Raw genomic sequence first — 12660 nt, forward strand, 5'->3', positions numbered from 1 at the left:
TTTTCCAGGGCCCATGCTGATAAAAAGAAGAAGACTACTGGGACTCTGTACTCTGAGTGATGAGACCAAGATAAATGTTTTTGGAACTGACGGCTTCAAAACTGTATGGCGTTGCAAAGGTGAGGAGTACAAAGAAAAATACACGGTGCCTACAGTGATACATGGTGGTGGAAGTGTCCTTCTGTGGGGCTGCTGGTGTCGGGGAGCTGCATTTCCTTGATGGTATCATGAATTCACAGATATACTGCTCAATATTGAAAGAGAAGATGCCACCATCACTCCGTGCCCTTGGTCTCCGTGAACTTTTCCAACAGGACAATGATCCAAAACACACATTTAAGGCCACTGATGTATTTCTGAAGAACAAAAAAGGAGAAAGAGTCCCCTGGGTGTGGATTTTTAAGGCACGTACAAACTGAAATGATATACAAGTTATTTTATTACATAAAACAAACAAAAAACAAATTAGTATACAGTATACATCTAAAAAGTACACCACACTGTTTATCCTTTTCAACAATCCTATACCTCCAAGAGTAGTTCTGGGTAAAGGACTGTTAAAGCTTCAGTCCTCATGAACTTCTCCCCTGTTTTGGGACTGCAGAAGTTTTTTGATACCATTTCTGCATGACATCTATAACACTTGCTGGAGTATAGACAAACTGTGGGATGTGCCCCGAACACTGGCGGAGTCATACATATCTACACGGTCCTGTATAACTACTTGTTTTTATTAAATAGTACCTGTGGGTTACTACCATATCTGTTAGCAATATTATTCTACAACAACGTATTTACACCCCTTAAGAAGGACATGCTTTGTCAAGCTCCGAAACGCGTAGGGTGATTCTTTTCAAATGAATGATACGACGTAATCGAATATAGTATTAATACTGGCTATATATATATACCCGTTGGTTGTTTTATGTAATAAAATAACTTTTATATCATTTCAGTTTGTATGTGCCTTAAAAATCCACACCCATTGGGACTCTTTCTCCTTTTTTGCTATGTTTTAGGATGTGGCACAACAAATTCACGTGGTTCTGTCATACCCTCTCTTTTGTTTTATTTCTGAAGAACAGTGAAAGTGAATCGGTGGCTACATATGTCTCCTGATCTGAACCCAATCAGGGATCACCTATGGGGGGGGGGAATTCTGAAGAGACGAGCATCACTCTCCATCCAGCATCCAGGCTCTAAAAGAGCTTGTTCTTGAAGAATGGAAAAAGATCGATGTTGCAATATGTCGCCAACTTCTTCATTCCATGCCTAGAAGACTTGGTGCTGTCCTTACAAATCACGGAGGTCATACAAAATACTAGATGGAGGAGTTTTTGGTGTGGGGTGTATTCATTTTTCTATCAACTAGTTTTAGTAAAACTGAAGATTTTGTAATCTAAGTTATATTGTTAACCTTACTTTTCATGTAACAAATGTTCTATAAAACTCCAATTTTGTAAAGATTTTGGAAATTGCACACAAGAACATTGAGATATTCATTTAAAAAAAATAAAAAAATTACTTTTCAAAAGGGGTGTACTCATTTATGCTGAACACTGTGTGTGTGTGTATATGATATATATATATATATATATATATATATATATATTATAGTTTTGCTACAGCAAATATGTGTGTGAGCCCATACATCGTTACAACAGATCGGTTGTAAAAGGCAGATTTTTCACCCTGATTTCCTGGTGGACAAATATTTAGTTATCTATCCGTTATTATTTATCTACACATTTTTTCATATGCAATGCTTTAACCACTTCCCGACCAGCGCACGACGATGTACGTCGACAGAATGGCACGGGCAGGCATATTGACGTACAGGTACGTCCAATATTCAATGCCGCCCTGCCATCGGGAGCGCGCCGCCGGCGGCGCGCTCCCGCGCTGGTCGGGACCCCCGTGAGTCCGGTCGCGGGACCCGCGGACTCGATCGCCGCGGGCATCCCCGCGATCGTCTCACGGAGCGGCCGAATGGAGGAAATGCCGTGTAAACAACATTTCTCCATTCTGCCTAGCAACTAGTGACGCTGATCTCTGCTCCATGTGATTGGAGCAGAGATCAGTGTTCACTAAATGAAAGCCCAACCCCCCCACAGTTAGTAACACACCCCTAGGAACACTTAACCCCTACACTGCCACCCACTGGTTAACCATTTCACTGCCAGTGTCATTTACACAGGAATCACTGCATTTATATAGCAGTGATTACTGTATAAATGACACTGGTCCCAAAAATGTGTCAAAAATGTCCGATGTGTCCGCCACAATGTCGCAGTCACAATAAAAATCGCTGATCGCCGCCATTACTAGTAAAAAAAAAAATAATAAAAAATTATTAATAAAAATGCTATAAAACTATCCCTATTTTGTAAACGCTATAACTTTTGCGCAAACCAATCAATAATCACTTATTGCGATTTTTTTTTTTACCAAAAATATGTAGAAGAATACGTATCGGCCTAAACTGAGGGAAAAAAATGTTTTTTTATATATTTTTTGGGGATATTTATTATAACAAAAAGTAAAAAATAATGCGTTTTTTTCAAAATTGTCGCTCTATTTTTGGTTATAGCGCAAAAATTAAAAACCGCAGAGGGGATCAAATACCACCAAAAGAAAGCTCTACTTGTGGGAAAAAAAGGACGTCAATTTTGTTTGGGAGCCACGTCGCACGACCGCGCAATTGTCAGTTAAAGCGACGCAGTGCCGAATCGCAAAAAGGGGTCTGGTCTTTGACCAGCAAATTGGTCCGGTCTGCAAGTGGTTAAAAGCCCCTGCAGGTCACCAGTTTAGAGTTAAAACCACATTAACCCCAAAAGCAAAACTATTATATTGCCGCTTGTATTCCCATAGAATGTTGAAGCTTAACTCCAATAAAAATAAAAAATCCTCCCTTGCAGTGGGGCTGCCTTCGTACTGCAAAAGTTAAATGCTTGTTTGGCTCTAGGGCAGGGGTCTCCAAACGTTTCAGGACTGCATTATGGACAAATATTCACGCACTGAAATAAATGAATTTATTATGCAAGTCTTTCCCTACATCCAGGAGTGCCCACCACAGTTCCCCCCCCCCCCTCCCTCTTAGATCAAAGAGGGCCCATCACAGTTCCCCCTTAGATCCGGGAGAGCCCATCAGAGTCCCCTTCTTAGATCCAGGATGGCACACCACAGTCCCCTTCTTAGATCCAGGAGGGTCCATCATAGTCCCCCTTGAGATCCAGGAGAGCCCATCACAACCCTCCCTTAGATCCAGGATGACACACCACAGTTCCACCTTAGATCCAGGAGAGCCCATCAGAGTCCCTCCCCTTAGATCCAGGATGGCACAGCACAGTCCCCCCTTAGATCCAGGAAAGGGCCCATCACAACCTTTTAATTATGCCCAGTCCAAAGTACATCCATACATCCAGCACTGCCAATCACAGTCTCTTTTTAGACCCAGGAGTACCCATCACAGTCCCTTTAGATCCAGGAGTGCCTATCACAGTTTCCTTCTGAGAAACAGCAGTGCCCATCAAAGGCCCTCTTCAGAACCAGGAGTGCCCATTACAGTCCCCACTTAGAGACAAGAAGGCCCATCAGAGTCTTCCCTTAGATTCAGGAGGACCCACCAGAGTCCCTCCTTAGGTCCAGGAGGGGCCCATCAGAGTCTGACCTTTATATCCAGGAGGGCCCATCACAGTCCCTGCTTAGATCCAGGAGGGCCCATCACAGTCCCTGCTTAGATCCAGGAGGGCCCATCACAGTCCCTGCTTAGATCCAGAAGTGCCCATCACAGTCCCTCCTTAGATCCAGAAGTGCCCATCACAGTCCCTGCCTAGATCCAGAAGTGCCCATCACAGTCCCTGCCTAGATCCAGGAGTATCCATCACAGTCTCTCCTTAGATCCAGAAGTGTCCATCACAGTCCCTGCTTAGATCCAGAAGTGCCCATCACAGTCCCTCCTTAGATCCAGAAGTGCCCATCACAGTCCCTCCTTAGATCCAGAAGTGCCCATCACAGTCCCTGCTTAGATCCAGAAGTGCCCATCACAGTCCCTGCCTAGATCCAGGAGTATCCATCACAGTCTCTCCTTAGATCCAGAAGTGTCCATCACAGTCCCTGCTTAGATCCAGAAGTGCCCATCACAGTCCCTCCTTAGATCCAGAAGTGCCCATCACAGTCCCTCCTTAGATCCAGAAGTGCCCATCACAGTCCCTCCTTAGATCCAGAAGTGCCCATCACAGTCCCTGCCTAGATCCAGGAGTATCCATCACAGTCTCTCCTTAGATCCATAAGTGCCCATCACAGTCCCTCCTTAGATCCAGAAGTGCCCATCACAGTCCCTGCTTAGATCCAGAAGTGCCCATCACAGTCCCTGCCTAGATCCAGGAGTATCCATCACAGTCTCTCCTTAGATCCAGAAGTGTCCATCACAGTCCCTCCTTAGATCCAGAAGTGCCCATCACAGTCTCTGCCTAGATCCAGAAGTGCCCATCACAGTCCCTGCCTAGATCCAGGAGTATCCATCACAGTCTCTCCTTAGATCCAGAAGTGCCCATCACAGTCCCTGCTTAGATCCAGAAGTGCCCATCACAGTCCCTGCCTAGATCCAGGAGTATCCATCACAGTCTCTCCTTAGATCCATAAGTGCCCATCACAGTCCCTCCTTAGATCCAGAAGTGCCCATCACAGTCCCTGCCTAGATCCAGGAGTATCCATCACAGTCTCTCCTTAGATCCAGAAGTGTCCATCACAGTCCCTCCTTAGATCCAGAAGTGCCCATCACAGTCTCTGCCTAGATCCAGAAGTGCCCATCACAGTCCCTGCCTAGATCCAGGAGTATCCATCACAGTCTCTCCTTAGATCCAGAAGTGCCCATCACAGTCCCTGCTTAGATCCAGAAGTGCCCATCACAGTCCCTGCCTAGATCCAGGAGTATCCATCACAGTCTCTCCTTAGATCCATAAGTGCCCATCACAGTCTCTCCTTAGATCCATAAGTGCCCATCACAGTCCCTCCTTAGATCCAGAAGTGCCCATCACAGTCCCTGCTTAGATCCAGAAGTGCCCATCACAGTCCCTGCCTAGATCCAGGATTATCCATCACAGTCTCTCCTTAGATCCAGAAGTGTCCATCACAGTCCCTGCTTAGATCCAGAAGTGCCCATCACAGTCCCTCCTTAGATCCAGAAGTGCCCATCACAGTCCCTCCTTAGATCCAGAAGTGCCCATCACAGTCCCTGCTTAGATCCAGAAGTGCCCATCACAGTCCCTGCCTAGATCCAGGAGTATCCATCACAGTCTCTCCTTAGATCCATAAGTGCCCATCACAGTCCCTCCTTAGATCCAGAAGTGCCCATCACAGTCCCTGCTTAGATCCAGAAGTGCCCATCACAGTCCCTGCCTAGATCCAGGAGTATCCATCACAGTCTCTCCTTAGATCCAGAAGTGTCCATCACAGTCCCTCCTTAGATCCAGAAGTGCCCATCACAGTCTCTGCCTAGATCCAGAAGTGCCCATCACAGTCCCTGCCTAGATCCAGGAGTATCCATCACAGTCTCTCCTTAGATCCAGAAGTGCCCATCACAGTCCCTCTTTAGATCCAGAAGTGCCCATCACAGTCCCTCTTTAGATCCAGAAGTGCCCATCACAGTCTGTCCTTAGATCCAGAAGTGCCCATCACAGTCTCTCCTTAGATCCAGAAGTGTCCATCACAGTCCCTCCTTAGATCCAGAAGTGTCCATCACAGTCTCTCCTTAGATCCAGAAGTGCCCATCACAGTCTCTCCTTAGATCCAGAAGTGCCCATCACAGTCTCTCCTTAGATCCAGAAATGCCCATCACAGTCCCTGCTTAGATCCAGGAGTGCCCATCACAGTCTCCACCTAGAGACAAGAAGGCACATCAAAGTCATCCCTTAGATTCAGGAGGGCCCATCATAGTTCCTCTTTATATTCAGGAGGGCCCATCACAGTCCCTCTTAGATCTCGGAGTGCCCATCAGTCACTGCTTAAATCCAGGTGTGCCCATCACAGTCCCTGTTTAGATCCAGAAGAACCCATGAGAGTCCCCCCTTAGATGCAGAAGGGTTTATCAGAGTCCCCCTTCTTAGGTCAAGGAGGGCCATCATAATCTTCCTTGCTATCCAGGAGGGTCCATGAGGAGCCTCTGTTAGATCCAGGAAGGCCCTACTGAGCCCCCCTTATATCCAAGAGGGTCCATCAGAGTCCTTCCTTTCATCCAGTAGGGCCCATCAGAGTCATTTTTTTTTAGATACAGGAGGGTTTATCGGACTCCCCCCTTAGATCCAAGAGGCTCTATCAGAAGCCCTCCTTATACCTAGGAAGGCCCGTCCGAGTCCTTTCTTAAATCCATTAGGGGGACTGTTGGAGGGTTATGGTTGGCTGGCAGTGGATGTTGCAGTCTCCGTATTGTGAAGCACAGATCACTGGCAGGAAGCCGGGCTGGATGTGGCCTGCAGACCATAGTTTGGAGACTCTTCTCTATTAAAATGCTCTTCTGGTATTGTATGAATGTTTTACACACCCCACAAAGATAAAACAATAGAATGTAATTGAAACCTAAAGGGGGAATATGTGATGCAACTATTTATAAATAAATATTATACGGTGATATCGTTTTTTTAATGTGTCTTATTGTTCCTTTATATGGCAGAATGTTATCGGTCCTGGAAGCTCCAGTTTGGTGGCCATTTAGCGGCAATCCGTTGAAGAGATTCACCAGCCCCGCGTCCAAGGAAACGTCTGCCAGTGACCGACACCTTGGGAAGGAGGGTGTCATCGTGACCATACCCGTCGTTTTCTCCCATCATCCCGATCACAGCCTGAAGCCAGGAAAACTGACCGTTCTCTTGTCTGCGCTGGAGATCGCCGACTGTCACTTCCGTCTCCTTCATAGATACGAGCGCCAGGACGTGGACGACATCAGAGCGATCACGGGACACGAGATTGCCGTCCGCCAGAGGTTTATCGGCAAACCGGACATCACATACAGGATTATATCTGCCAAACTACCGGACATCTTGCCTCTGTTAGAACTGCAGTACGGGAAGAAGATGGAGTTCCTGGAGGAGGCCGCCATGTTCAGCGAAAAATGGAGGAATTCTCCAAGTGAACAGGGCAGCCCGGGATGGCAGACGGGTAGGACACTTTATTATATTATTATACACGATTTATATAGCGCCAACAGTTTATGCAGCGCTTTACAATGTAGAGGGGGGGACAACACAATTATCCAATGGCTGGTGTCATAACTGATCACATGTAAAGCATCATGACAGTTGAAGATCAAACAGAGGCCAAGATGGCGGCTTCCTTGGCTGAAAACGATAGGAGGGTTTACTTCGATTTTAAAGGGAAACTATAGTTTTTAACCAGTTCCTGCCAGTGCAGGGGCAAACGGACTCTAATGACCAGTGGTGGCTGGTGCTCAAAAACATAAAATGCAGCTACTGTGCCCCATCTAATGCAGCCGCTGCGCCCCATCTAATGCAGCCGCTGCGCCCCATCTAATGCAGCCGCTGCGCCCCATCTAATGCAGCCGCTGAGCCCCATCGAATGCAGCCGCTGAGCCCCATCGAATGCAGCCGCTGCGCCCCATCGAATGCAGCCGCTGCGCCCCATCTAATGCAGCCGCTGAGCCCCATCTAATGCAGCCGCTGAGCCCCATCTAATGCAGCCGCTGAGCCCCATCTAATGCAGCCGCTGAGCCCCATCTAATGCAGCCGCTGAGCCCCATCTAATGCAGCCGCTGAGCCCCATCTAATGCAGCCGCTGCGCCCCATCTAATGCAGCCGCTGCGCCCCATCTAATGCAGCCGCTGCGCCCCATCAAATGCAGCCGCTGCGCCCAGTGTCCTAAAAGGGGCCAGGTGCATGAAAAGGGGGTGGCCGTGGCGTCTGGATATGGGGGGGGGTGGCATGATAGAGGGGGCGGCGCCCGCATGCCCTTATGGACGCACCGTCACTGGTTCGAATCATATGCTCAAATGATAACTCCACTTTCATGGGGAAGAATAAAGCAACCCCCTAATGTCTCCCGCGCCCTCCAGTGCTGCTACTCAAGCACAGATCTTGCTTGGTTAGCTGCTTCTCTGGCTACAGTAGCCAGGGAATGACGGCTCTAAAACTGGGAAATCATCGTGGATGTGCCAAGCTCTCCTTCTCTTCCTGTCTGTCCCTGGAGGGACAGGAGAGCCCGGGTACCACTGTGGGGAGTGGCAGGCGGCAGTGCTGGGGGGGCGGCGGTAGCGCCCTTCTCACTACTTAAAGTGATTGGGCAGCAGTAGACACCGAGGACACGCGGCTGCAGCCATGAGTTTGTTTTGGCCACTTCAAGTCAATTAGGTTTTAAAATGGCCGAAGGATACAAAGCGGTTAATAGGTGTTGGATTTTATTAGGATCGGTTCGGATCGCATCTTGCCTTTTTAAATCGCAGCCGTGTTGACGTTCGGTGCGGCTGTTTATAATTGTAGTCAGAAGTCATTCTCCGCATTTTACTGTGCTGTGGAATAAAGTTTATTTTATTTCTACAACCCGCCAATCCATCTCAGCCCCCCCCCCGGCTCCCCTCCCCGCCTGGTATATGGCAGCCCAGTCTCCCTCCACCGGTGTCAGAATGTGATATAACCCGGATGCAGCTGCTGCTAATCCCGGGATTAATGGTGGGAATTCTGTCCAGGGAGGGATGCCGTCACGGCTCCTCCAATGCTATATTTATCACCCCCCCCCCGTCTGCTGGCGCCCCCCCGGGCTGTTCTGGGTCATCACAGAGATTGTAGAACCAAACACAGGACCTCGATTACCACAAAAGTCCTTCTTGTGCGTTTCTATTTGCTTCATACTAATACCTGGAGAGTATCGAACAACATGAGCCGTCCACAACCGTCACGGGGGGGGGGGGGGGGGGGTACAAGGGAACATTTCCTTTCTTTAGGCTCTTTAACCGCTTCAGCCCCCCCCCCCAGAAGATTTTACCCCCTTCCTGGCCAGAGCACTTTTTTTGCGCTTTGGCGCTGCGTCGCTTTAACTGACAATTGCGCGGTCGTGCGACGTGGCAAACAAAATTCACATCCTTTTTTTCCCCACAAATAGAGCTTTCTTTTGGTGGCATTTGATCGCCCCTGCGGTTTTTATTTTTTGCGCTATAAACAAAAAAAAGAGTGTCAATTTTGAAAAAAGAAAAAGCAATATTTTTTTACTTTTTGCTATAATAAAAATCCCCCAAAAATATATAAAAAAATATATTTTTTCCTCAGTTTAGGCCGATACGTATTCTTCTACATATTTTTGGTTACAAAAAAAAAAATCGCAATGAGTGTATATTGATTGATTTACGCAAAAGTTATATCGTCTACAAAATAGGGGATAGATTTATGGCATTTTTATTTTATTTTTTTAAAGTAATAATGGCGGCGATCCGTGATTTTTATAAGGACAATATGGCGGACCCACGGACACTTTTGACACTTTTTTGGGGACCATTGTCATTTATACAGCGATCAGTGCTATAAAAATGCACGGATTATTGTATAAATGTCACTGGCAGGGAAGGAATTAACCACTAGGGGGCGATGAAGGAGTTTAGTGTGTCCTAGGAAGTAGAGCTGGGCGGTTTTCTAAAAAAATAAATAAATCTGCTATTTAAAAAAACAAAACGTAATTAATTTTTTTATTTTTTGATGGACACCGCGCTGGTCCCGAGGAGCTGTGGGCAGGAGTAATGAGTGTATATTGATTGATTTGCGCAAAAGTTATATCGTCTACAAAATAGGGGATAGATTTATGGCATTATTTTTTATTTTTTTTAAAGTAACAATGGCGGCGATCCGTGATTTTCTATAAGGACTGCGACATTATGGCGGACCCACGGACACTTTTGACACTTTTTTTGGGGACCATTGTCATTTATACAGCGATCAGTGCTATAAAAATGCACGGATTATTGTATAAATGTCACTGGCAGGGAAGGGGTTAACCACTAGGGGGCGATGAAGGAGTTTAGTGTGTCCTAGGAAGTAGAGCTGGGCGGTTTTCAAAAAAAAATAAAAATCTGCGATTTCAAAAAAAAAAATGCGATTTAAAAAAAAAAAATCTGCGATTTAAAAAAAAAAAATCTGCGATTTAAAAAAATAAATATGTGATTTTTTTTTTCTTTTGATGGACACCGCGCCGGTCCTGAGGAGCTGTGGGCAGGAGTTTTTAGGCGCCTTAAAACCTCTGCCCGCAGCACCTCAGGACCGGCGCGGTGTCAGCACTGGTCCTGGTGAAAAAAAAAAAAAAAAAAATCGATTTGCTGAAATTTTTTATCGATTTGACCTCTCAACTCGATTCAAGATTTAAATCGATTTTTTCCCCAGCCTTACTAGGGAGTGATTCTAACTGTGGGGGGGGGGAGGGGCTTCCACTGACATGACAGCTGATGAAAGGGAACGGTGATCTCTGTCATGTCACAAGGCAGAACGGGGAAATGCCTTGTTTACATAGGCACTTCCCTGTTCTGTAGCCCGGAGACCGGCGGACATCGATTCCACGGGGTCCCGTGGGCCACGGTCACGCTTTATGTGGCGGGGGCGCCCGCTAGCTCCGCCTTTTAAAAGGCGACATACTTGTATGCAAACTTGCCCACCGCTGCCATTGTGCCGACGTATATCGGCGTGCGGCGGTCGGCAAGTGGTTAAAGGAAAAGTCCAGCCTGAGCTTTTTAGGTTGGGTTTCTCCTTTTGGGTCACAGGGGTGCAATTAGTTTTGCACTCCTGTGACCCGTTTTCAGCGGAGAAATCGGTCTTAAAGTCCGCTCTCCGCTGACGTCCCTGGAATCGGTCCAGACACCGCGTCATCTCGACGTAGAAAGTCTGGAACCGCCCCCAGGTGCCTGGACATCATGGCAGCCTCAGCCTCTCAGCGAGCCACTGAGACGGGCGCTCCCCGCCTCTCCACAGCTCAGCGCTCCAATGAGTGTGGAGGAGAGCTGCTGACTGACAGTCTACAGCTCTCTGCTTTGGGGAGATGAGAGAACAGAGTGATCAGCGGTGTTTGATCGCTCGGTTCTCAGTGAAGAGGCCGACGGGGGGACGGGGGATGCAGCATCCACCTAGGTAAGTATGAATCTATAAAAAAAAGAAAAGCAAAAAAAAAGTTTGATATGTTATTTAAAAATAAAAAATTGATCCTTTACAATCACTTTAACCCTTGCAGTACGGGGAGGCCCCTCCGCAAGAGCAGTTTATTATTTTTTTTGCCTGGAGTGGAGCTTTAAAGTTTGGCCTACTTTTCCTTTAACCGCAGCTCTACGTAACGCCCGGAGTTTGTGAACTTTTTTTACTTGGCGCCCCAAAAAAACAAAACAAAAAGTTTGACGAAGCGCGGTGCGATTGTCTGACGATGGTGTCCGGCCAAGGGCAATTGTCGACATTCACAAGGAGTCGGTTCAACTTCCTCTGACAATTCATCCTCTCCCTGTCCATCTGACTCAGTGTGTTGATGTTGCTGACACCCAGGCCCCCACCTGCACTTTTATTGTTATAGTTGGAAGCCGCGCCGCGTGGAAATCCTGACTTGTTCCGAGCCCCACCTCAGTGCAGGCAACTGCCTAGAATCCCCATTGTAGCCCTGCCATTTCCTAACTTGGCCACTAGATGGAGACAACACACCAAAAACCTAATTTATGCCACATACAGTACCTTGAAAAAGTATTCACACCCCTTGAAATTTTCCACATTTTGTCATGTTACAACCAAAAACGTAAATGTATCTTATTGGGGATTTTATGTGATAGACCAACACAAAGTGGCACATAATTGTGAAGTGGAGGGAAAATGATAAATGGTTTTCAAATTGTTTTACAAATAAATATGTGAAAAGTGTGGGGGGGGGGGGGGGGGGGGGGCATTTGTCAATACTTTGTAGAACCGCCTTTCACTGCAATTACAGCTGCAAGTCTTTTTTGGGATGTCTCTACCAGCTTTGCACATCTAGAGAGGGACATTTCTGCCCATTATTCTTCTTTGCAAAATATCTCAAGCTCTGTCAGATTGGATGGAGAGCGTCTGTGAACAGCAATTTTCAAGTCTTGTCACAGATTCTCAATGGGATTTAGGTCTGGACTGTGACTGGGCCATTCTAACACATGAATATGCTTTGATGTAAACCATTCCATTGTAGCTCTGGCTGGATGTTTCGGGTCGTTGTCCTGCTGGAAGGTGAACCTCTGCCCCGGTCTCAAGTCTTTTGCCGACTCTAACAGATTTTCTTCTAAGATTGTCCTGTATTTGTCTCCATCCATCTTCCCATCAACTCTGACCAGCTTCCCTGTCCCCGCTGAAGAAAAGCATCCCCACAACATGATGCTGCCACCACCATGTCTCACAGTGGGGATGGTGTGTTCAGGGGGATGGGCAGTGTTAGTTTTCCCCCACACATAGCGTTTTGCTTTTAGGCCAAAAAGTTCAACTTTGGTCTCATCTGACCAGAGCTCCTTCTTCCACATGTTTGTTGTGTCCCCCACATGGCTTCTCAGAAACTGCAATCGGGACTTCTTATGACTTTCTTTCTCCAATGTCTTTCTTCTTGTCACTCTTCCATAAAGGGCAGATTTGTGGAGAGACGACTAATAGTTGTCCTGTGGACAGATTCTCCCCCCTGAGC

At 46.9% G+C, this 12660-nt stretch overlaps 1 protein-coding gene across 3 annotated transcripts in view; it reads left to right on the plus strand.

The window, feature by feature from the left end:
* The window catches only part of SNAP47 (synaptosome associated protein 47), a 91178-nt gene that overhangs the window by 15708 nt on the left and 62810 nt on the right, over positions 1–12660 (plus strand). For all 3 annotated transcript variants that reach the window (XM_077490548.1, XM_077490550.1, XM_077490549.1), the window contains exon 3: positions 6671–7155. In XM_077490548.1, the coding sequence (XP_077346674.1) occupies positions 6671–7155 (485 nt within the window). The remainder of the gene's footprint in view (positions 1–6670; positions 7156–12660) is intronic.

The sequence above is a fragment of the Lithobates pipiens genome, unplaced genomic scaffold (genome assembly GCF_037356315.1).
Source record: "Lithobates pipiens isolate NorthernLeopardFrog02 unplaced genomic scaffold, aLitPip1_a1.2 Scaffold_19, whole genome shotgun sequence".
Taxonomy (NCBI): Eukaryota; Metazoa; Chordata; class Amphibia; order Anura; family Ranidae; genus Lithobates; species Lithobates pipiens.